Below are 25,666 nucleotides of genomic sequence, written 5' to 3' on the forward strand. Positions count from 1 at the left end.
GTAGCTTAAAGGGGCAGTACACCTTCTTGTTGAATGTGTTCTGTGAATTGAACTTGCACTGAACATTTCTTGCATAGGGGCAGCAGTATGTGTAGAAGGAGAAGAGGGGATGAAGTAACTGTGTAAGTGAACCAATGATCCATTTGTGCTTTAGAAATGAAGCAATGCGCAGTTGGAGCAATTTCCCTGTTTGCGTCAATGGCGCTTGCGACAAAGTGGACGGAAATTGCAGAAGCCCCGGAATAAGACACGAATGCCCAGAAGATGGCTACCGTGAACTCCGATCCCTGAATCTGCACCGAGGGGTTAGTAAAAAGGTAGCAGCTAGACTAGGGGTGAGGAGGGAGGGAGGTCTATGTGGGGTAGGATGACTCCATTGTTCAGAAAGGCTGGCCAAGTAGGGATTGTTCACAATAAAGAAGAGGGGCTTTTTTGGAAAACTGTTTGTACTCTGTGACCCACAGTCCTTTCTCATGCAGGCTGTAACACATAGACACAGAATCAGGCATGAGCTGTGAATGCACTCAACACAAATACAACCAGAGTGCTTTAGTAACACAAACCGTCATGCAAACTGGCACAGTTTTAAAGCAAACACGTTTATGAAATTATTGGAACACATGACTGGAAAATCATCTTGTCCACAGACAGAAATAAATTAGATTTTTCCATAGTCTGCTGAGAAACGATTAGGAAGTTGTGTGTGTACTTTATATACTGTAAATGTATTCTGAGCAGCATGCCAACAACAGGGTCGGACTGTGTCTAAAGGGGTAACAGTTGACATTGACACTGGGTGTTCTCCATCTCTCCTATTGGTTTTTGTACTGCTGATGGTAAGGGGGGTGCTATGGTGAGACAGGGAGTGGCAGTTGGGCAATGCACGTTGCCAGTCCCAATATGGCTAACTGCTAGTTTCACTGGTGAATTCAGCAGGTGAGCCAGGCTGAGTTCGGGAAGTGTGTTCAGAAGGAGCTTTTATCAAACTGAGGCAGTTTTCAGAATTTCTGGCTTTGACTGCATGAAGGTAGATTCCTGCATCGGGTTGGGTACCCATGGAATACCGTAATATGATTGGGACTCAGGCGGATTATTCTTCATTTGCCCAGAATGCGGGTGGCCCATGTGTAACCGATCCTCTGAAGTGGGGGTTCAGGTGGCCAATCCAGGGGAGACTGCTGAAAATGGAAGTTTCCTTACATAAAAACCGGCGTGATGTCCCTTCCTGTCAACGTGATGTCACTTCCAATCAGCGTGGCGAACACTGTGGGGAGCAAGTCATGTTAAAATCCATGGGGTTGATAAGACAGTCAGTGTTGGGGAAAGTGAGTTTGGGTTGTGTGCTGGCTTTAAAAAACAGATCCGTGCAGGTCTCTACATGGATGTAAAGTCCCGGAAAAAGAGAGGGTGCCACTCCTGAAATATTGGCAACTGGAAAGGAGAGAGAGACTAGGAGATTGAAACAGAGCGAGAGGGAAGGAGCAATCAAATAAAGAGACTTTATGACTGATGGTGACAGGAACAGCAGGGAAAAGGAAAATCAAAGACAGATAAGCAAAATTGCCAAGTAAAAATGATGAGAGGTAACTACAAGTGTTTATTATAACATCTATTGCATAAAATTGTTGTTTGAGAGGCGAACAATAAACATTTCTGTGTAATCTTTGCCACAGAGGCAGAGGTGACTGTTAAAGTGCAAACATAATGTAAAGGAGATCTAATTTGTCGCATAACGTCTGTCTAAAGCTACTCCAAAAAGAAGATTTATGAGCACCAAAGGAATAAGAGTAAGAATAAGAAATGAACTGAGGAATAAATGTATTTACTGAAATTCACTCCCTCAATATCAACACAAGCAGAGAACTTGGGGAACTATAGCTCTGCTGACAGCCTGTCTTATTAAAGGGGTGATTCACCTTTCAGTTAGTTTTAGTATGTTATAGAATGGCCAGTTATTAGCAACTTTTTAGTTGGTTTTCATTATTTGTTTTTTTTTTTATAGTTTTTAAATTATTTTCCAGATTTCCAGATTTCAAATTGCTACTTTTTATTACTTATCTTTCTACTCAGGGCCTCTCCTATTCATATTCCTGTCTCTTTTTCAGATCAATGCATGCTTGCTAGGGTTATTTGGATCCTGAAATAGCAAACTAGAGAGCTGCTGAAAAAGAAGCTAAATAACTTCAAAACAACAAATAATAAAAAAATAAAACCAAATTGTCTCAGAATACCACTCTCTACATCATACTAAAAGTGAATTTAAAGGTGAACAACACCTTCAACTGAAGCAATTGGAGTATCTATTGAAATGTTGCAGTGCTGATTTGGTTGTTGTTGAATTAACCTCTTCATTTTGTTATTGATATTCATTTTCTATGGAAGTATTTGGAATTGCATTTTTCCATATACTGCTGAGAAACAACTAGGAAGTTACGTATGTACTGTATATACTGTACATGTATTATGAGCAGCACACCATGATTTCTGCTGTTGTCCTCGCTCATATGGCATGACTCATGGAAGAACAACAGTGCTTGAGTGTGTATAAGCCTGGCCCTGTTCTAAGCTTTTCATCTTCACTCAGATCCTGCACCCAACCTGTTCAGGAGGGCAAGTGCATAGAGAAAATAGGGAGGGGGGTTAGGACAGAGAGTGTGATAAACCCTTGGTATAGTTATTATAGTGTGTTGTGTTTTGTTACTTATTTGGTTTACATATTTTATCTCCACCCAAAAAAATCAATGTATCCCTGCTGCCAAATACACTTTACCCCTTGAAAATGCTCATTGCTACATTTTTGAGGGTTCAAGTCTGCAGTGATCCGGCGATTCCAATGCTTTTTAATAGATAGGTAATTTTGGGCATGTTTGACCCCTGCCCATGATTTGTTTTCTTCCATTTCATATAATTAGATGGCTTCTACCACATTGCTTCAGGAGTCAGAACCAGCAGTGCGGTGGCTGGCCCGAAATCAGCAGGACCCGTGGGTCGGCGCGTTCAGGCCGGCTACCACAAAAAATCTTCAGATCATCCACCTAAAAAATGCTTTTTCAAAAGGTACAAAAAAACCCCAGCTTGCTCCATCTCCTCTATTTATAGACCTGCGCCCCCCCTGACATCACAAAAGGGGCAGGACAGGCACGAGTCTACAAATTGACGGACAGAAGTCGGCAGTGGCAGTGACCTCATGCTGCCGGCTTGTGGTCTTTCAATTTATAGACTGGGTCTATAAATAGAGGAGATGGAGCGGGCCGGGTTGGGAAGGTAATATATGTTACATTTTCGTACTTTTTGCAAAAGCATTTTTTTTGGTGGATGACCCTTTATTAGCAACTTAATAGGGAAATACTGTAAGAAGCATATAAGGCCACTAAAGAAAAATAACCCTATCTCCTTAGTTCAGCACGAGATCTGTGTGATGCTAACACTGCTACTACATCATAGACAAAGCAGTAGGTACAGGCCCCGGATTGCAGGATCTGGTAGGTATAACTGAGAATGAAATGTGTCCTAGGTTGCAAGTCAGATATTTCATTTTCACAGTCACTATTTAAATTAGCCCTGGGACAAAGCCACACAGGCTGGTCCAGGGTTTTAAGTTCTTCTGTGCTTGAGAAGAATATAAATTGACCTTCTATTATGCTTCATCCCACAATATCTTTACTTTTCCTGCTCCAAAAAATGGCTAGTGTAGCTTGCAAAGATATAATTGCACTGCTAAATGTACATATACCTTTGGTAGTGTATGTGAAGCAACCACAATAGCCTGTACTACTGCAAGTGCATAATCATGAGGGGGGTTCCAAAATATCAGTCTCATTTGGCACCAATGCAGTAACAGGTAGCAACAAATAGTTACGTTTGCTCTTATTGTTACAAGGCGGCCGTACTCCAGCCGATTAGATACAATCTCTGACTAATTGGTGATGGGCCGAATGGACAGAGATTGTATCAGTATGGCTGCCTTTCTGTTGAGCCAATAAAACAGCAGGAATTGAAGAAGAGTAGCATTATCTGCCACTGCAACATGCCCTTTCCAACATGGTACATCAGCAGATGAAATTTACACGGTAGACTACCATGTGCCAATAATCGTATGAGACTTTGGTATAATTTTATTGGTTTGTGTATGGCCAGCTGTAGTGCTGGTGATCCTGCATGGCTAATTTCAGCTACATTAGTAACTGGGCGGAGAATGAGTCACAGCAGTCAAGCGATGGGGAGATCATAAAGCATTTTAAAGGGACAGTTTACCACTCTATTTTTCAGTTCAGTCGTGTTCAGTTAGAACACCAGAGATAATTACTTTTTTATGTTATATTTTTTAACCATTTCCTCCTTAAACAATGCATTTGCTTTTATTGATTCCCCTCTCACCTATTTCCCAGTCGCTTAGTTACTGATTATCTAAACGGTTACTGTTTGCTAAATTATTTGATATGTTTCAGCAGAAAAATCTTCATTATCAGAAACATTTCAGCAACTACTGTATGATTTGTAATAGCTGATGTTTATAAAGCAGGGAGAGAATGCTCAGTTGGGACTATAGCTGCTGTCAAGAAATGTGTTTTTAAACATTGCCTTTTAAAATTTTAGAGTTGGTGACCCAACCTCCCTCCTTTACTGAGCTACTCCTATGAAACATGATAGGGTGGAAAATGAATCTTTAAAGTGGACTTAACCCAATAATAAAGTTTTTGTTGTATGAAACAAAATTGAGTTCTAAGCAACTTCCCAATACACTATTCATGAAATATATTTGGTCATTTGTACATTATCTGTAAATGTAATTACTACTGAAAGCAGTATTTGTCGCTTTCTGCACTCCTGTTTCTGAAAGTTGATTTAATGTAGCAGGAGTCCAAACAAAGACCACCAGTGCAGAGAATACCAAAGGACAGGCAACCTTTAAAGGAGAAATAAAGGCTTTGTACACTTGGGGGTGGCAAATGTTAGGCACTCCAAGTGTTTTTATTGACTTACCTGAAACCCTGGGCCGGTGCTATACCAGTGAGCATCACAAAGCGATCCCGGTCCCTGATGGGAGCACTGGTCAGGGTTTCAGGTAAGTCAATACAATCACTTTGGGTGCCTAACATTTGCCACCCCCAAGTGTACAAAGCCTTTCCTTCTCCTTTAAAGGGGTTGTTCACCTTCCAACAGTTTTTTCAGTTCAGTTGGTTTCAGATAGTTCACCCAAAATAAATAATTTTTCCAATTACTTTCCATTTTTCCAAAATCTGAGTTTAAAGTTGAATGTCCGTCTCTGGTGTTTGAGGCTGTTACAATTTTGCAACATTTATGTTTTTCAGCAGCATCTCTGGAGTATTAGCAACTATTGTATCAATTCTAACAGCTGCCTTTAATTAAACTCAGAGATTCTGCTCAGCAGGGATCAACTACATGTATGGATTTAGAACAGTTTACAGGGTCAGTGACCCCCCCCCCTCCCAGAACTACTTTAGAAAGTGAAAAATGACATTTTACACTTCAATATTAGTAAAACAGTCACACATAGAAAATAGAAAGTAATTGGGAAAAGTATTTATTTCTGGTAATTTATCTGAAACCAACTGAACTCCAAAAAAGGTTTGGAAGGTGAACTACCCCTTTAAACCACTGAAAATATGTCAGGAATACAGGAAAGCTGCTTAGAAATACATTTCCTTCATTGGGCAAAATGTATTATTGGGTTTATAATACACAAAAGCCATGAATATCTTGAAAATTATATCCTTATAAACAGTGAGTTCTGATGTCATCAGTTATAAATGGTGACTTCTGATGTCATTTCTGTCACATGACTCACTGAAACTTGTGTATTATAATAAATAAAGTATGGTTATTAATAAATAAAGTACGTTATTTTGGACAGCATTTCTGAGATTTTAAAGGATATATAGTGAATAAAATACCCCCAGTTGCAAAATATGAGGACATTAGAAGTTACCTTGGGGGTTCCATGACCTGTATAAAAACACTTGGCCTTCGGCCTCGTGTTTTTATATGGTCATGAAACTCCTCGGTAACTTATAATATCCTTCTATTTTACAAGAGGGGGTACTTTATTCACTATATATCCTTTAAAATCTCAGAAATGGTGCCCAAAATAACGAGGAAATTAAAAAACATATCTGCTCTACAATTTAAAAACAATTAAAAACTGTGCTTCCCCTTATTTAACCAGCATTTATCTCTGTGGGTAGAAAATAATGAAGTAGCCAGTAAAATCTTCATTGCTGCTACTGTCGTTAAAATAACTGTTCCTGACCCGCTTAGGGGTTAAAGTGTTGCAATATAATTCAGGCTGGAACATGCAGTGGGTTTAGGCACATGCAACCAATCAGAAATGATGTGAGCACTTCTCGTTGGCTGTCTGGCTGCTATTAGGGGTGGAACTTCTGGATGCTTGCCAGTCGGAGACATTTCCACTGCTCAGGCTAAACCCGTTAAGTGCCGGAGTCAGGACACCGCTGTTACAGAGCTGCTGGAGGAGCAGGAGCCTCATGAAAAGTGGGTGGAGCGTTGCCCCCTCTTCCTACTGATACCTGGGCATTTTCTCATGTCTGAGGGGACACTAGTTGCCTGTTGCTCTGTCTCAGCAGTCTGATTTAAGCAGGGCGCAATGCCAGCCTGTAGCCAAGACGTTGTGTAGCCACCAGGAAGTATATTGCCATGCTGGCATCTTCAGACTTCTAGTCATTTCCTTGGCTATTGCAGTCACTGTAATGTGTAACTGAACAGACCATGGACGTAGATTCAGTTCTGTGCAGAGAGACAGATTCAGTTCATATTACTGCGATGCTTTCATTTAACGGCACATCCATATCATTGACTATAGAGGAGAAAGCGACAGCTTTCACATTTTTTTTTTAAATTTAACCTGGAAAATAAAAGGCAAGATCCAGCAGTGCTGTAGTAGAGGAGTTGAGAGTGAAGGGGTTAACCTGCCTCTTTCTGACGCATTCCAGCTGCTTCTGCCAAACAAGTGAATGTTTGTCTTAAGAGACTGTGAAGCAGGATGTGGCAGACCCATCTAGCACATGCCCTCCACATCCTCTGCCATTGCACTGCCTCTGACAAGCGCTCTTTTCCCTCTTTATAAAGCTGGATTAGTACAAAAAAAAAAAAAAAAAAAAGCCCTGGAAAAAAAAAAGGTAGAGGAGAGGGGGGAAAGAGTTCACAATGATCCACTTCCCCTTTCTTTGTAGTTTGTCAGTCACAGGACTCTTGCCTTGTAACAACTTCAGAGCGTGACCTATTAGTGTCTAGTGAAGTAAAGGAGGGTTTGGGCGAGCCGCAAGCTCAGCGCTGCCACTCTCTGCCTCTCCCTTTCTGACGTGCTGGATTCTCTCCTTGCTTCTTTAGGATGTTTCAGACTGTAAGCGACTGGTTTTGGTGGGACAGGATTTGGCTGCCGTGTAACTACACTTGGAACGACTTGGAAAATGAAGAAGGAACTGGGTCAGTGTCACCGTCCCAGCTGTACATCACACTCCCTCTGGCTCTGCTTTTTATGCTCCTCAGATTTGCCTTTGAGAGGTAAGAAGCATCTTTGTACTTTGCAGTGGTTTAGGGGATCAGCTTTTTAATTGTGCATGCTTGGCATAGCTCTTATTACATGCAGGGGCAGGGAGTTAACTATGAACGACCCCCAAGGGGGGGCTACATGCATTGGTGTCCTGGGGGTGACGTATTTAGATCCTGCATGCTCACATCCATTCTGTGGAATGTATTCCTAGTTTCAAGAGTTCCACTCACCATGGAATGTACTTAATCAGCTCCTTTGTGTTTTAACCAGTAGAACACTGGGCGTGTGGCTAATGATTATGTTCCTTATAGATCCTGGAAACCGGGCAGCTCTGGCTCAAGTGTTGGCTCCAGTTTTACCTGTGCTGGAGCAGCTCCATGCACAGAGGAGTGCAAGTACTTTGAGCATAGTTTGCCTGCATCCAGAGCTGGCTTTATTGCATCCCAAGGGCAGCACATATAATGGGGCCCACATAATTTGCAATCAGGAATTTTGTACCAAAGCTCTCTGCTGCACCAGAAATTTTAGTTTTGATGATGCAGGCAGAGCTTGTGGCTGTCATGAGAATAATATGTGGGATGGGCCTTTGGCTTCAGGACAAGATGGAAGCAGAGCTTTCAGCTCTTATTTCCTTTCGGCTATTGTTCAACTACAGCCCCTTGTGATACTAAGGCCCTGGCAATTGTGATTAAAAGCTGTAGACAGGAGCCTGGAAAGAACTTCATAATGTTAATACCAGGGGCCGCACTGAGTTGTTTTGCCACAGACACCTGAACCCACTAAATTAAGCCGTGCTGAATGCCCTTCCTTTGCACTGCGCTTAAGATCCTATAAGAATGTTATATAAAAATGACATATTATACAATACATTGTATAATAGTGCTAGATACTTGTAACTTCCACATCGGCAATGTGCAGCCAGTAACCCTCTGTCTGTCAGCAGTTTGCTGCAAGTTAGTAGTGCAACAGCTGGAGGGCCACATTGTTTAGGCTGGAACTCCCCGACCAATGTTTGTGGCCCTTCTAACTCCGGCCACTGACTGCATCAAAGCCTTTTACCCTTGCACAGATTCTGTAGATTCTGAAATGTGCTTCCCGTTTGTACATTCACACACGTATCCACTACAAAAGTACAAAACCCGTGTATTCACACATCATAAATTTGTTTTAGTTTGACTCACTCATACACAATATGATGACAGTGAGCAGTTGTAGTTTCAGTAATATTGTGAAAAAACAGCTTAATGACAACCATGTGCAAAGAGACGGGGATCTACAGCTCGGGGGGGGGGCACACGAAAAGCTGCACATGTGGCAGTCCCTGTTGGCAAGCAAAATAGAATTCTATTGAGAACCTGTTTGACACGGTCAGTGCCCCTGTATTTGGAATACATGCACACTAAATTATTAAACATTACAGAGAGAAAAGTGCAAATCGCCATGTTCATTGCAGCTGCAACTCTTTGCTCTTAGATCCTTATTTTTCTGCCTCCATAGCTTGCAAAACTGCAAAAGCCTCCAGCCAAATTCTTAGCTAATCTTTTAATTGTTCCCATCTTTGCCTCATTGGCTGTGATGGCGAATGCAGTCTGCCATTTTCCAAGCTCAACAAAAGAGACATTCAAGCTAAATAATATATATTTTCAATTAGCAGCAGAAACAACTTTTTTCTTCAGCAAAGCTTGTTTGCATATTCCTGGGTGGGGTGGGGGGCACAGTGATTCCGTCACTTCCCCGAGTTGATGACTAGTTTTGAGATGTGATGTTCAGGAAGCTCTGGGTGTGTTACCAAAGAACTTTTATTGTTTTGTTGTTTTTCTTGTTATTTTATGGCCCCAGATAATTAGCTCATGACACTTAAAAACAGATGCAAAGCTGTAATATAATGAATGTTTGGTAAAAATGACAGTCGTTTGTCACTGAGGCCTTGTTGACAGGGAGAGTGCTCAGGGTGTTAGACTTGTACTTTCAAGCTGCTACTGTTTGTGTGCCAACATTATTAAGGAGAGCTTCACCCAGCAGTATGATGCAATACAGCCCAACAGGTTTCAGACAGGCCTCTAGCCATTAAGTTTGGTAATATACATGATTCAGTTTTCTTACAGATCATTTCCTTGGCCTTGAGAAATAAGTACAGGTATGGGATCAGTTATCTAGAAACCCGGTTTCTAGATAGCTCTGAATTATGGAAAAGCCGTCTCCCATAGACTCCATTTTATCCACTTAATCCACATTTTTAGAAAATAATTTCCCTTTCTCTGTAATACTAAAACAGTACCTTGTACTTGATCTCAGCTAAGATATAATTAATTATGGATTTTATATAAGACTTAAGGTATGAAGATCCAAATTTACATAAAAATCCGTTATCCGGAAAATCCCAGGTCCCAAGCATTCTCAATAGCAGGTCCGATTACTGCACTACTCATTTAGGGTTTTAGAATTATAAGAAGGACTTGTTTTAATAAAGCATCATATTGCACTGATTTTAGTACAGACCAGAGAGGTCTGAATAAAAATGCTGACCATATAGCCCATGCAGAGGACATCATTGTGGCTCTCTAGTTGTTGCTGAACTGCGGTTGCAGTTGAATGATGTCTGGCAATGATTGGATTTGAACCTAAGGCTAGTTATAGGGTGTGGAGGCCATTTATGTTCTTTTTTTTCACAGCTCCAACCTTTCTCCTTCGTCTCAGGCCCCATTTCAATTCCGGTAAATATTTGTTGAGTAAATGTCAGAGATTAGATTGATGAAACTGAGTACAGTGACCATGCAGATCTACAGAATATAAAGTGTGTATGGCTTTATTTCAGTGCCTAATATAATATAGTAGACATGTAGCCATGTCACATCACAAAATGTAATTAATTTAATATGTTTGTATTATTTAATATGTGTAAAACAAACCCTCCCCGAACACCTACTTGGTAATCAGGATATAGTAGTTTTTTTTTTTTAAATGGACAAGAACTGCCTTATTCACTGGGGGGTAAAGAAGGATCAGATCACAATAGCACGCATACAGGGCACTCCGGGCCGGATTTACAAAGCGGACACCCCTAGGCCTGCTGCCGTTCGTCACCCCTGTGCCCTCCCCACAAATTTTCATCAACAGATCGGGAGCACTGGGAATTGCATGGGAAATTTTAAAAAAACTATTGTATCCCATGATCAGGCCCAGAGCTTCTGAACCAATGTGGGTATGGTTGTGCTTCATGCCGCCCCCTAAACTCCTGCCACCCTAGGCCCAGGCCTTGGTGGCCTTTCCACAAATCCGGCCATGGCCGCTGGGGCATGAATCGACCTGTCTGATCATTATCTGGCCGATATTCAGCCAGACATCAGTAGGGTAGGCCTTTTTGCAGTTAAAGGAATTGTTCAGTGTAAAAATAAAAACTGGGTAAATAGATAGGCTGTGCAAAATAAAAAATGTTTCTAATATAGTTAGTTAGCCAAAAATGTAATGTATAAAGGCTGGAGTGATTTGATGTATAACAAGTCAGTCAGAGCACTACTTTTCAGCTCTCTTGGTTTACACTGACTGGTTGCCCTGGTTACCAGGCAGTAACCAATCAGAGACTTGAGGGGGGGCCACATGGGTCATATCTGTTGCTTTTGAATCTGAGCTGAATGCTGAGGGTCAATTGCAAACTCACTGAACAGAAATGTACCATGTGGCCCCCCTTCAAGTCGCTGACTAACTCAGAGTTATAGAGCTGAAAAGCAGGAAGTTGGATTCTGGCTGTTTTATTAGACATCTGTTCACTCCAGCCTTTATATATTACATTTTTGGCTAACTAACTATATTAGAAACATTTTTTATTTTGTACAGCCTATCTATTTACACAGTTTTTATTTTCACACTGAACTATTCCTTTAAAAGCTGCCTGTGTATGGGTTTAGATTTGCCCAGCGAACTGTGGGGTGTGCACCCACCTCTTGTAAATCAGCTTTCCTTGTCCTTTAACACCGTTTTTTTTTTTTGTCACTAGGGCTGATATCTTTAGTGCCTGCTAAGTCATGGCAAGTCACCTTGACACCATTATGTAAACACAACAGTTGCCTTCCTTGCCCTTTAATTTGACTCCTTTTAATTGCACCAGCTCATTGTATAGTAACGCCACGGTATACCGTGTAAAATCCACATAATTATAAACCTATGTGATGATTTTATTCAAATTTGTATCCAAATATAGAATTCCAGGAAAAAAAACAGGCATTCGTTACTGCCATTTTTTACATATAGCGGATCATGGGTAGACTTTTTATAATTAGACCTGACTTTTCCAGAGGAACTATCAACTTTTCAGCCTTGAGGCCTTAATTGTTATCTCTACAGTGAAGCTATGTGTTTCTCCCAACATAGATACTGCATCTTAAACCATTTTACAGGAACAGAGTGTGCCCTTTGTTCATTCAGCTTGGTTATATGGCTTATTTATTGGTACTTTTGATTTTCTGATTATAGGAGAATAAGTTACCAGTGGGTGATATTCTTATTCTCCTTTAGTCTGCCCAAAGCAGCCTTCCTACAGCATGTCAATTGCCATTATACCCACACTCAATCCTTCCTACACAGACTCATTTTCTTTGGCTACTGGCAGCCGTCTGTTTTCAGCCTGTCTGTAGTGGCAGTTTACTCTACAGAATACTAATCACATTTTCCATATTAAGTAATGCTTCAATTTCCCAATCATATTTATAGTGCTTGGTTTATTATTTAAGTAGAGCACTTGTTTCTGAAGGTGGGCTTCATTTTATCCATTGCCACTCCTGGCTCTGTTCCTCTCCTCACTTTTGTTTTAACTCCTTAGCAATAAACAAAGTTTATTTTATATTGTCTTTAGATAAATTCACTTACATTGCCGCACAGGAGAAAAATATTTCCTGCACTACATTTCCACTTTCATGAGTAATTGCTACATATGATGGATGTATGATTTAGAGAGAAGCCATGTGATTAAAAATGGCAAACATGAAGAGCTTTTGCCAGTGTTGTCTAGCTGGAGGCCTGGAGGGGGGTCACACATGGGCCTCTAAGTTTCCTTTATTCTTACAGGAGACTTCCATAGACCAATATTGTGTAACATTGTCTCCCTAGTCTGCAAACTGGACCCATGTAGAATTTATCATCTTGTCACACGGAGTTATCTCAACTGCATTTGCTTACTTTACTTGTATAAAATGTATAACACTAAAGACATGTCTGGCAAATAAAACTTGGTGTAGCTACTAGCTCTTGTGTTAGAGTGGAAAGCAAAACATAGCATAGGAATGGAACCTTTTATCCAGACTGCTTGGAACATGTGGTAACAGATAATAGATATGATGTCCTTGCATAGTGTAAAACAATATTTGATGCAACCGTTATAATATATATATTTATATATATATATATATATATATATATATATATATATATATATATATATATATATATATATATATATATATATATATATATATATATATATATATATATATATATATATATATATATATAAATAAACAAAAACCAACTTACATTCCGGCTAGGTCCCTAGCCTTTCTCAAAGTGCGAGCTTCTGTCGTGCCTTATACAAATTCTCTTGAGGCACACTCAAAATTAGAAACCTTACTTTCCAGAACAATGACCCTCATAAAGGATGAAGAGCGCCATGGGGTAAAATCTCATGATTATTTATCATGTTCCCATAATTTGGAGCTTTTCCAGATAAGGGATCCAATATGTATACATACTTCTTCATCTGTCTGCTATTGCTTACTATGTTGGCTAGGGTTGCCACCTTGCAGACTTTAATACTGATGTATCTAATGCTCTAAGGACTTTATTTACCTGGTTCCTCCCTACTGTTCTTCCTAAAGATTAAAAAATGGGAATTCAGATATATGTGGTATGTCGGTTGAGTATTCACTGAGTGTTTGAATTTTTATATCTGTCTGTAAATGTCTGAGTCTGTAAATGTCTGTATTATAACTTAAACCTGCTTCTTTATTTCTTCCCATAGTAATTTAATTTACCACCTCTTCTTACTCTTTACTCTTCATATATGTCTTCCACTTGTACTTCCTATATGTACAAGTATATTTAGCCCCACTCTGTAAATTGTCTCTGTTCATATCATGCCATGCCTTAGGAGAGTTGAAATGTTTATAGAAAAACTTTCTATGTTTTTAGTCTCTCACCTCATCCCCTTAGGTGTTGCTTGTCCTGACCTGACCTTCTCATCTGCCAGTTATCTGCAGTTTACCCCCAGCGAATATATTTTCTCTTTCCAGTCCTAACATTACTGCTTTTTACACTCTATATTTACTGCCTTCTTTTCATCCATATGTGCTAAACCTGTGCACTCTCTCTCTCTCTCTCTCTCTCGTTCTTTCTCTAGCTCTCTCTCTTGCTAACTCCCTCATCTCCCCAATAATATTAATCTTCATGCAGAGTGACGTTAGATGTCAAATATCATCATTGTGGCTTGTGAGTGTAGCCGACAGGGGGAATAGGAATATCAAACCTGTGGTTTTGGAAAGTGAGAGGCCTAGAAGCACAGAAGCAATTAATGTAGGAAAGTCAGCATTATACAGTGCTGTCCGAATGCTCAGGCTTTTTTTCAAGTTGTTGTTTTCCCTTACTAGCTGTAAGTTGACATAACAGTTCACATACACTGATTTATGGCAGCTAAAGACTGGATTTAAGATTAGGATCTATGTTATTAATCCAAGAGTAATTAAGACCTGTATTTTGTTTTCCATTGAGAGTCATTCAGGATCCATTGGCAACCGTAAATACACTGCAGGGAAGCCTTTTGTTCCTTTCCGTTTTGTTGAACACTCGGTTTGGAACACATCGGTTTCCTTTGGAATTTCATAAAGTTCAATAATTTACTGGGTGGTATACAAAGCCTCAATGTAAAATATCATGCCTGTACTTCATTTATTTTTTTCTGGCTCGCTTCACTTTATGCAGCAGAGATCTGCATCTAATATACAGTTATTTGTATGCATTTATATGTAATACAGGTATGGGACCCGTTATCCAGAATGCTTGGAACCTTGGGTTTTCCAGATAAATTGGATTTGTATACCTTGTCTACTAGAAAATCATGTAAACATTAAATAAATCCAATAACCTGTTTTTGCTTCCAGTAAGGATTAATTATATCTTAGTTTTGATCAGGTACAAGGTGCTGTTTTATTACTACAGAAAAAAAGGAAATCATTTTTAAATATTTGGATTATTTGGATAACATGGGGTCTATGGGAGACGGCCTTTCCGTAATTTGAAGCTTTCTGGATAATGGCTTTCTGGATCATGCAGTTATTAAGCAGAAGACCTTACTTTAGTATGAAGTTTTGCTTCCTTGTACTTTTGAAGCCTCCTTCATATGATTCAAAGACACATGTTAGTATTATAAATAATTATAGAATTCTTAAAATGCTGTAGCCATTTCTAGATAATCGAATTAAGGACCGTGACGTTGAATGGCCATGCCAAATGTGGCCCACCAAAAGATATTTATGGGTGCTAAACATTTAATGGTATGCATTATCCAAAATGACATAAATATTTCAATGTAGAAAAAAACAATGGCTCTCTCTACAGTAGTGACCTTAGCAGATCTTTGGTGCAGAAAAGATGGCAGAATAACACATTTGGTCTAGAGTTTAGTAGACTATAATTCATTTAACACACTCCATCTATTTGCTCCTGTGCTTGGGGAGGCGGTAGCTCTCTTGCACCCTGTAGTGTTTTCTCGCACCTTTGTCTGGGGGAATTTAAACAACGTCTAAATACTAGGATCTTATTTACTAACAGCAGATAAATTAGCACCTGTGATGTAATACATTTCAACCAATCAGGTTTTTCCTTTATTATTTCTGTAGCTGATTGTGGAAAGCTAATTACTAAAAGGTTACTTTGGGTTACTGCACAGGTCCATATATGTCCATAGTGTTGGTAAATTGGGTTTTGTGTGAAGTCTCTAATCATACATTTGAGGACACAGTAGACTCCGTGATGCTCTTTTTGAGGCAGGAATGATGTACCAGGATAATATAAAGCAACATAGATTTTGTGTTCAGCCATGTTTCTTCAATAATGAATGTGTTTTTTGTTACAAGCTAAAATCTTATTGGGATGGGTTAATTCCTATGTCATCAAAGCCACAGTACATCTAATAACTATTTGTTGCTTCGGAGGAAAGCACAGGATAACCGTGTACTTATTTGGTGGTGTTATGTAAATCTGACATCAAAAATAAGGTGTGCTGCTTTGATCTTGCAGTGCCACAGCTTGTCTAACATAGATCACAAAGGAAACCTAGAAATGTAGAATTTACCGCACATAGTGCCATAAAATGTACAATTTATAGTAGACAGCAGTGGTGACATATTTTTCCTTGAATGGTAGGGCTAATGTGGAAAAGTGCAGTCATAGAGTATTGAGGCAAAACCTGCACTGAACCATAATGCCTCCTTGCCTAACCAGTTTGCCAACATTATAATCCTGAGTTTTGGGCAAGGCCAATGTGTTAAATCTACTGATGGTTGAACAGTGGTAAGGTTTTAACTGCACAATGTTTTCTTACTGTGAGGGCCCTGCCTAGTGTCGGACTGGGGTTCCTAGGGCCCACCAGGAAACCTCATCTCAAGGGGCCCACCCCAGTACAATATAGAGCCCACAAACAAATATCGAATTAACATTTTAATTTGAAGAAAAAAATTGCAATGGCCGTACATATTATTAAATTAAAACATTTAGTCATAAATACAAAAGGGGTTGTTCATTTAGAGCAGTGATCCCCAACCAGTAGCTCGTGAGCAACATGTTGCTCTCCATCCCCTTGGATGTTGCTTCCAGTGGCCTCACACCAAGTACTTATTTCTGAATTCCAGGCTTGGAGGCAACTTTTTGTTTCATGAAAACCAGGTGCACTGCCAAACAGAGCCTCTCGTAGGTTTACAGTCCACATAGGGGCTACCTAATGGCCAATCACAGTCCTTGTTTGGCACCCCAAGAACATTTTTCATGCTAGCGTTGCTCCCCAACTCCTTTTACTTCTGAATGTTGCTCATGGGTTCAAAAGGTTGGGGATCCCTGATTTAGAGGAACTGTATGATGTAGAGCAGGAGTGCCCAAACTTTACTAATACTACTTCAGTGATGTTGTCCCATTAGGATCTACATCCATGAAAACATTGTTCGCATTCTGTTCCATGGAAAATATTACTTAAATATTGATTGATGAGAAAATGTATATTGCTATAATTAACAAACAACTATTTCTTATGTAACCTTAACATAATAAATATCTGAATGAAAAGAATGAAACAGGAGGGTGATTTAGACAAGCTGTTTGATGACAGTGTCTTGAGATCTACTGATCACCAGCTAAAGGTCTACTGGCAGATCCCGATCTACCTTTTGGGCACCCTGATGTAGAGAGCAATATTCTGAGACAAGTTGCTTGACTAACATCATTACATAGGATTTGAAAGTATTTCAAAGGTGAGAGGCAATGGTGTAACTAGATGTTGCTTGGCCCCACAGCAAATACTTTTTCAGGCCCCAAAAATGTCTAGAGGTTGACCTGTTTTAGCAATATTTATATAAATGGCATATTAATTAGGGCCTCATGGGGCCCCTATATCTCTTGGGCCCACCTGCAGCTGCAGGGTCTGCTTCCTCTGTAGTTACGACCCTAGTGACAGGTCCCCTTTAATAAACTACCTAATATGTAGCACTGTGACTAGTATTTACTGCCAGTCTGACCTACTAAATTATCCTAATTGGCAGGTCAGTGAGTTACTATTAGTACCAGTAGAGACCATCTGCGTTCTATATCAGTTCTCCACATATTTTACGGGCCAAACAGATGTCTGGAAGTATTATTTGTGTTGAACAGAAGTACAGATATGGGATCGGTTTTCCAGAATGCTTGGTACTTGGATAACAGATCTTTCCATATTTTGGATCATCGCATCTTAAATCTGCTAGAATATCATTTAAGTATTAACTATACTTAATAGGCTGGTTTTTCTTCCAATACGGATAATTTATATCTATATAGTTTGGATTGAGTACAAGGTACTGTTTTATTATTACAGAAAAAAAAGTAAATCATTTTTAATAATTTGGATAAAATGGAGTCTATGGGAGACAGCTTTTCCGTAATTCAGAGCTTTCGGGATAACGGGTCTGGATAACGGATTCCAAACCTTATATTTGTGCAACTTAGCTTATGTTCCTCCAGCACGTGCAAGGTAAATAGTCTTGTTTGATAATGGGATATCAAAGTTTAGATTGTGATTTGTATCTCTTATTTCCACAGAACCATTGCTACACCTGTGGCCAAAGCCATGGGGATAAAGAGCAAAGATCGTCAAAAAGCTCCAGTTAATCCAGTGTTTGAAAGTTTCTACATCTCATGCTCTAAGCACCCATCTCATGTAAGTAGTGCAGTGTATTGGGATTCTTTGACCTTTAATCTGTTACCGTGCAGAAAGAGTGTCTTCTGCTAAAAGAAGAACAAAAAAGTGTTTTTTCCCCTACTGTTCCAATTCTGTTAAGAAATCTTATGACAAAACTGTTAGGGGCAAAAGATTATGACCCATGGGTGCCAAACCTTCCCCCCACCCAAAACACAAATGTTTTAAAGGAGAAACAAACCCTTAATAAAAAAAAACCCTACCCTTCATAGACCTCCTCCCCCCAGCAATGCCCCTAACTCTTTACCTACCTCTCCGTGCAGATTCTGTCCAGCAGAGTTCACGTGTACGATCTTCAGCCGCTTTGGTAATCTTCGGAATGAGACCGGCGCTTCAGCAATTTTCAGGAATTTCGGCGCATGCACAGTTGTCGCGATACAGAAAATTGCTCCAACTGCGCTGCTTCGGAGGTCTCAATCCGAAGATTACCTAAGAGAAGAAGATGACGCCCGTGAACTCCACTGGACAGAATCTGCACGGAGGGGTAAAGAGTTAGGGGCATTTGCCCGGGGTAGCAGCTAGGCTGGGGTAGGAGAAGGGGGGGTCCATGTAGGGTGGAGGGATAGGGTTTTTTTTTTAATAAGAGTTTGTTTCTCCTTTAAGTTCTGTGTGAAGTTTCTTGTCGAGCCAAGGAATGTTCTTATTCCTTGTGAGTACCACTTCTCTAGAGAGTCCATTCCAAGGCCAAATTGTCACATTGCCTGTACTGGCACAGATATCAAGTGCTCGATATGTATGAAGTGGCACTTTTTAATGTTTTATTTATAGATTGCATAAAGCAAAGAAACAATGTGGGAGACAAAATCATTCTACAAATAAGGGCACAAAATGCTATAGTGTACTCTCAGAAGCAATTGGTAAAGGTAAATTGGTTTCTCTAGGATTCATTGATTATCATAGTTAAAGGATAAGTAAACCTTTTAAAATAAGTGAATGTAAAATTGATGAGTGCTATTCTAAGAACGTTTGTAATTTACATTCATTAGTTATTTGCTTTTAACTCCAAGATATTAAGGTAAATCTGTATTGTTAATATGAATTTTGTTCCAACATCGCCACCTACTGGTCAGTTTCCAACCAGTCTGACCACCAAGTAGTCAAGGAAGTTGTCAGGAGAAAGAAAGAGGCTGCTGTGATGTTCTTCTGCTTAGGAAAGATTTGAGAAAGGGTTCTAGTTGTTTTCCTAAACAGAAGAACATCAGAGCAGCCTCTTTCTTTCTCCTGGCAACTTCCTTGATTACTTGGTGGTCATAAACTGACCAGCAGGTGGCACTGTTGTACCAAAATTCATTCAAACTAACAGCACATGTATCCCTTAATATCTTGGAATTAAAAGATCATAAATAATGAATGTAAATTACAAAAGTACTTAAAATAGCACCCTCATTCATTTTACATTTTAAAGGTTTACTTATCCTTTAAAGGAGAATTCAACGCCTTACTTAAAAAAAACCCTACCCTACATAGACCCCCCTCCTTCCCCCCCCAACCTAGCTGCTACCCCAGGTAAATGCCTCTAACTTTTTACTTACCCCTCGGTGCAGATTCTGTCGGGCGGAGTTCACAGCTGCCATCTTCTTCTTTTCGGGAAGTAAGTGCCGTATTGGCGCATGCACAGTTAGAGCAGTCTGCCGATCCCAAACAACTGCGCATGCGTCAAAAGTCACCGAAATTGCTGAAACGCCAGAAGACCCGAAAATTACCGAAGAAGAAGATGGCTGCCTTGAACTCCGATGCCATGAATTTGCACCGAGGGGTAAGTAAAAAGTTTGGGGCATTTACCCGGGGTAGTAGCTAGGCTGGCGGGGAGGAGGGAGGGGGGTCTTTGTAGGGTGGGGGGTAGGGTTTTTTTAATAAGGGGCTGAATTCTCCTTTAATGCATAGGTCTAACATTCACTAATTCCTTTCTATAAGCTACAGGGACATTATCATCCTAGCACATCGTTGTCTTGACTTACCTCAACTTACTGGAGCAAGAAAATGGCAGAAATGCAAATGGCCATCAATCTTAGGGGGTAAACAACAGGGGTATGAATTTTTCTGCCCTCTGCAAATTGTACCTATGTTGCTAACTGGTTTAAAAGTATGGGCACTCTAGTATCCAGGCTTCACTGGCAACACTTTCAGAAGTCATATTCACAACACTGCATTGCACTCCACAGTGAATCAGCAGGACACCTTCCACCACTGCTGAAGTCAAAATCAACTGAAGGTTCCAGTAAGAGTGATTCTGGGCCTGCAAAAGGGCAACAAAAGCTGAAACCTGCCAGTAAGAGTGCTTTGAGGAACTTTGCTTTACAGTAACAGTTTGTTAGGTGGTTGGCCTTGTCAGACTTTCCTCCACCATTTTTAATACATCATTGGGAAAACCATCTCATGCACCTTCTGCCTGAAATAATCACTGAAGATATGGATAAAAAAGCACCATCTACATAACATAAAAAGAGCTTGACACAAAGCATCTGTTTTCATAGGTTAGCGTTTATCCTTTGGGGGAGAGGATCCTTGTATCCCTGTGACAGTTTAGAAATTAGGGAATTTTCTAAGATACAGGTATAGGATCCGTTATTTGGAAACCTGTTAACTAGATGTATGGGAAGGCCAAATCCCATAGACTCCATAATAATCAAATCAATAAAAAGTTTTCTTTGTAATAATAAAACAGTACCTTGTACTTTATTCCATCTAAGATATTAATTAATCCTTACTGGAGGAAAAAGAATCTTATTGTAATTGTTAAATGATTTTTTAGTAGATCAAAATTACAGAAAGACCCCTTTTTCGGAAAACCCCAGGTCCTGATCATTCTGAATACATACAATAACAGATCCCATAACTGTATTAGTCTAGAGAGGAAATAATACCTTGCTGTGAAAATACACTGAGTTGAATTGTTTGCCTTGCTTAAAGGCAGGCAAAATAAATAAAAAATGTGTTTACAGGATATAACTGGTTTTGGGTGTTACACCAGTCCTTTAAAGGGCTAGTTCATCTTCCAAACATTTTTTTCAATTCAATTGTTTTCAGCTTGTTCACCAGAAATAAAGATTTTTTTCAATTACCTTCCATTTTTTTCCAAAATCTAAGTTTAAAGTTAAACATTTGAGTCTGGCAGCTCAGTAATTCAAGTGCAGACTCTAAACTGTTACAATTACAACATTTAGTTGATATATTTCTCAGCAGCATCTCTGGAGTATTAGCAACTATTGTATCAATTCTAACAGCTGCCTTTAAAGGGGAGGTTCACCTTTAAGGAAACGTTTATTATGTTATAGAACCGCCAATTCTAAGCAACTTTTCATTTGTTTTTCATTATTTTTATAGTTTTATAGATATTTGCCTTTTTCTTCTGACTCTTTGAAACTTTCAAATGGGCGTCACTGACTCCCTTCTAAAAAACAAATGCTCTTTAAGGCTACAAATGCATTTATATTGTTACTTTGTATTACTGGTCCTTCTATTCCTTCCTCTACTATTCATATTCCAGTCTCTTATTCAAATCTATGCATGGTTGCTAGGGTAATTTGGACCCCAGTTACCAGATTGCTTAAGATGCAAATTGAAGGGCTGCTGAATGAAAAGCTAAATAACTCAAAAACCTTCAATAATGAAAAATGAAAACAAATTGCAAATTGTCCCAGAATCTCACTCTCTATATCATGCTAAAAGTTATCTCAAAGGCGAACAACCCTTTTAAGGGTCTGGCCACACGGGGAGATTAGTCACCAGACGACAGCTCCTCTTCTTCGCAGTGACTAATCTCCCCAAACTGCCTCCCCTGCCTTCCCATCGGCTAAAATGTAAATCGCCTGGAGGCAGGCATATGGAGCACTTCGTTTTCTGAAGTCGCCCGTAATTGCAAGGAAACTTCAGGGCGACTTCTGAAAATGAAGTGCTCCATGTGCCTGCCCCCAGGCGATTTACATTTTAGCCAGTGGGGAGGCAGTTTGGGGAGATTAGTCACTGCGAAGAAGAGGAGCTGTCGCCTGGCGACTAATCTCCCCGTGTGGCCAGACCCTAATGAAACTCAGGAATAGCTGCTCAGCAGGGACAAAGATAAGAAATGTATCAACTAAATGTATAAATTTAGAACAGTTAAGAGAATCGTCGAAACCCCCCCCCCACACACACACACACACACACAGCTACTTAAGAAGGTCAAAATTAAACTTAACGCTTCAATATTAGAAAAATGCATAGAGAATAGAAAGTAATTGGAAAAAGTCTTTATTTCTGAAACCAACTGAACTATAAAAGTGTTTGAAGGTGAACAACCCTTTAACAGATACTGAAATACAAAGCTTCAAACATTTTATCTTTCTTTTCCCTTTTCTCCTGAAAGGGATTTCCCTGCAGTTTTTGCAGTTCATTGCTGGTGTTTATGAGCTCTGAGTTCCAGTCTTGAATTGTGATCAAGAAATAGCAATTTAGACCAAATAAACAACTGAATGTAGAAAACATTGCTGGATAATCTGACTATGCAAAGTGCAAACATGCAAAGCAATTGTTTATGGAAGGTAGAAAGGACAAGAAATTAGATGGCTACAGCATGTGAGATCATGTTTGCATTAAACTCATTTGTTTTGTGTTGCGACTGAGCCAGTTCTTACTTCTGAATATGGAATTAAGAACAGTCATTCAAATATATTATTGGGAGCTGATTTTGGCAGCACTGGCACCAGCTCTAAATATTTAATCGTAATGTAATTGACTTCCACAGCCTCATCCTTGCGCCTACTGCAACCAGGGCCGCCATTAGAAATCACGGGGCCACCCTGGTGCCCAAGCCCCGCCCAGACCCCGCCCACTCCACATCACAGTTAAAAGACCACTAAAAAAGTAACCCCCCACACACAAGTTATAAAAAGCTATTGATGGTCAGGGCCCCCTTATAAGTTTAAAAAAAAAAACATTGGCGCCAGGGCCCCCCATAAAGTTTTTTTTAAAAAGCATTGGTGCCAGGCCCCCCCCCCTTAAAAGTTAAAAATGGGGTCCCAAAAAATATTTTTTTAAAAAAACATTGGTGGCAGGGGCCTATAGAATATTAAAATAATACATTGGTGGCCAGGGGATTAAAAAATACAAAACACAAATTGGTGTTCAGTAGAATTGAACTCGTGGCTTCAGGACTTCAACTTCGCATCCTTTCGTGACTTTGGTCTTTTCGCCGATTCAGGACTTAAATTCCGTCTGTTTTCGTGACTTCAGATCTTTTTGCCGCTTCGGGACTTCAGCTATTTTCGTGACTTCGGGTCTTTTCGCCGCTTCGGGAGTTCGGCCTTTCGGCACTTCCACATTTTCGGCTGTTTGGTTGGCCGCAAGATCTTCAGCGCTGGCAAGGGGGGCCCAGCTCTTTCTAAACTGCAGCACTGCCGGGCCCTCCTTCATGCCTGGGCCCGGGAAACTTGTCCCCCCCTGATGGCGGCCCTGACTGCAACTAATAGCTCTCTGTGAGCTCCTGATGCACTAATAAGGGCAGAGACAAATCGCCTCTTCTTCGGGCGACTAATCTCCCTGAACTGCTTTCCCACCGCCTAGAATCTAAATTGACTTGGGAAAACTAAGCACTCCGAGTGCCATCCTGCCAGCGATTTACATACTAGCCGATGGGAAGGCATTGCAGGGAGATTAGTCACCGAAGAAGAGGCGATTTGTCGCTGGGCGACTAATCACCCCAAATCTCCATGTGTGTCTCTGCCGTAATGTTGGTTCCATCTCTATATGAATGACCGAAGCTATATTGTTAGTATTCCCTGATGCATTTACCATAGATCTAAACAGTGGTAATTAAGCTGGCAAAGACATGGTGAATCCTGTGCGGCCAGCTGGTGTGTATATGGTTGTGCTTCGCTTGTGGATTGTCCAGTTGCACTGAATGTTCGGCCTGTAAACCGATCAATTAGATAATAGTGGAGGTGGAGTCCCTCAGTCTCTGTGAGTGACCTCCTCCATGCACCAGATAAATACATCACTAGACTGGATTTTCAGTCTGAACAGAGGAAAGGTCCAGTACATTTAACATTTAGGTACGTTTGCTGGCCCTGATACCCCACTGATTTCTGTATACCTTGGATAACAGGCAGGTTTTAAATTATAATCTGCCTATGCACCATCATGGCCAGTGCATGCTGAATTGACAGATAAGGAAATCAACAGGAAACGGAGATCCTCTTCACTTCCTGCTGTTGTGATCACTCAGGCTGTCAGCCTAAACAAACTGAACTGATATGACTGTACCATGTATTGCCACTTATACAGTATTTGTATAAAGTCCACTCCAGAGTGCCCCTGCAATCATGACGCTGTTTGTATGTATCAGTTAATAAAAGCAGAGTAGTTCAGCAGGGTTGGAAGCAACCATGTTAGACTGTTTCTATATTGTTCCTAGCTATCTGTTAACCGAAGTGTGTGCAGTTGAAGCTGATCTGCTTCTGACTTTTTCTTTAAAATTAGCAGCTCACAAAGTCATGTCTGAATTAAAAGTATCATCTGTTTCCAGGATATGACAAGCCCTTTAAATTGTAATTTCTAGTTCTACATGCTTTTATTTGCTGCCATGGTTCAATTGTGTGACAATGATATTGTTGCTTTTACTGTTATATATTTAGTTCTTTCTGTGAATTCTTAGCAAGCTCTTGCCCCCTCCCTAAATGAATGCAAACATTGACTTGCCTTATAAAAAATAATTTACTGTGCGGATTATAATAAGCACACCATTTCTATGCACTGCATTGATCGGTCTAAGCATGAAGTTCCCTAGGCCCACTCCCCCAATTTCCCCAGTCTCTACAAGCCCTTTGTGCATTGGATCCCGCTTCAGCAAGACAGCAACACATCTGCTAGCGACAGGCTTAGGTGCTTAAACCCAGGAGAATACAAGCAGAAGAGGTACGTGTCCAGCAACCATCCTCTGTTGTGCCCGAGACACATATGCCTCTTCTGCCTACCCCTAGTTTTGGCCCTGGCTCATTGTGTATGTACAAAAAAAGCATACAATCAGTTAAAATAAAGTAAGCCAGACTGATGTACCCTTAGCATCATGTCCTGGAATTAGGGTTGCCACCTTTTCTGGAGCAAAAAACGGCCTTGATATATTTCTATGTTTTTTCCCTATTAATAACATTGTCATCAAGCATCATTTTTACCATCCAGGCTGATAAAATACTGGCCAGACGGCAACCCTACCTGGAATTCAAAATAGGTGCTGGTATTTCAGGTACACAGAAGCCCAAACAGACCCACACCAGCCCAATCAATAATGTCTATGGCATCTTACAGCAGCCATGGAGGTGCCCCTTCGGGGAGGATGTTTATTCAAGTCACGGCACAGATATCCAACCTATGCTGATGCACTTGCCGTAGTTCACATCTTCCCTCTGATAGATATGGCTGGGAATAGCCTTTCTTTTTTTCTCAATTTCCCACTTTCTTCAACTAGTTTTGAGTTAAAACCCTTATGAAGACATGCCATGCCACATATAAAATGTGCCATGTAGGCGGGAATCTTATCTCTCAATCTGGTAGGCACCAACAGCTCCATTTTTTTTCTCTTTTAATCTTGAACTCAAAACCTCCTTTGTGTTTTAGCTGTAGGAACCTCTCGTTGTTTACGCCAACTATAAGTGCCTCTTTGTTACTGCAGACAATGC

At 40.2% G+C, this 25,666-nt stretch overlaps 1 protein-coding gene across 5 annotated transcripts in view; it reads left to right on the forward strand.

Moving 5' to 3' along the window:
* Positions 1-25,666, forward strand: part of cers3.L (ceramide synthase 3 L homeolog) — a 72,240-nt gene that overhangs the window by 21,916 nt on the left and 24,658 nt on the right. For 3 of the 5 annotated variants that reach the window (XM_018250622.2, XM_041584864.1, XM_041584865.1), the window contains 2 exons: positions 7,369-7,542; positions 17,861-17,978. In XM_018250622.2, the coding sequence (XP_018106111.1) occupies positions 7,370-7,542; positions 17,861-17,978 (291 nt within the window). In that variant the 5' untranslated portion in view covers position 7,369. 5 annotated transcript variants of the gene reach the window in all.

Source organism: Xenopus laevis, chromosome 3L (genome assembly GCF_017654675.1).
Source record: "Xenopus laevis strain J_2021 chromosome 3L, Xenopus_laevis_v10.1, whole genome shotgun sequence".
Taxonomy (NCBI): Eukaryota; Metazoa; Chordata; class Amphibia; order Anura; family Pipidae; genus Xenopus; species Xenopus laevis.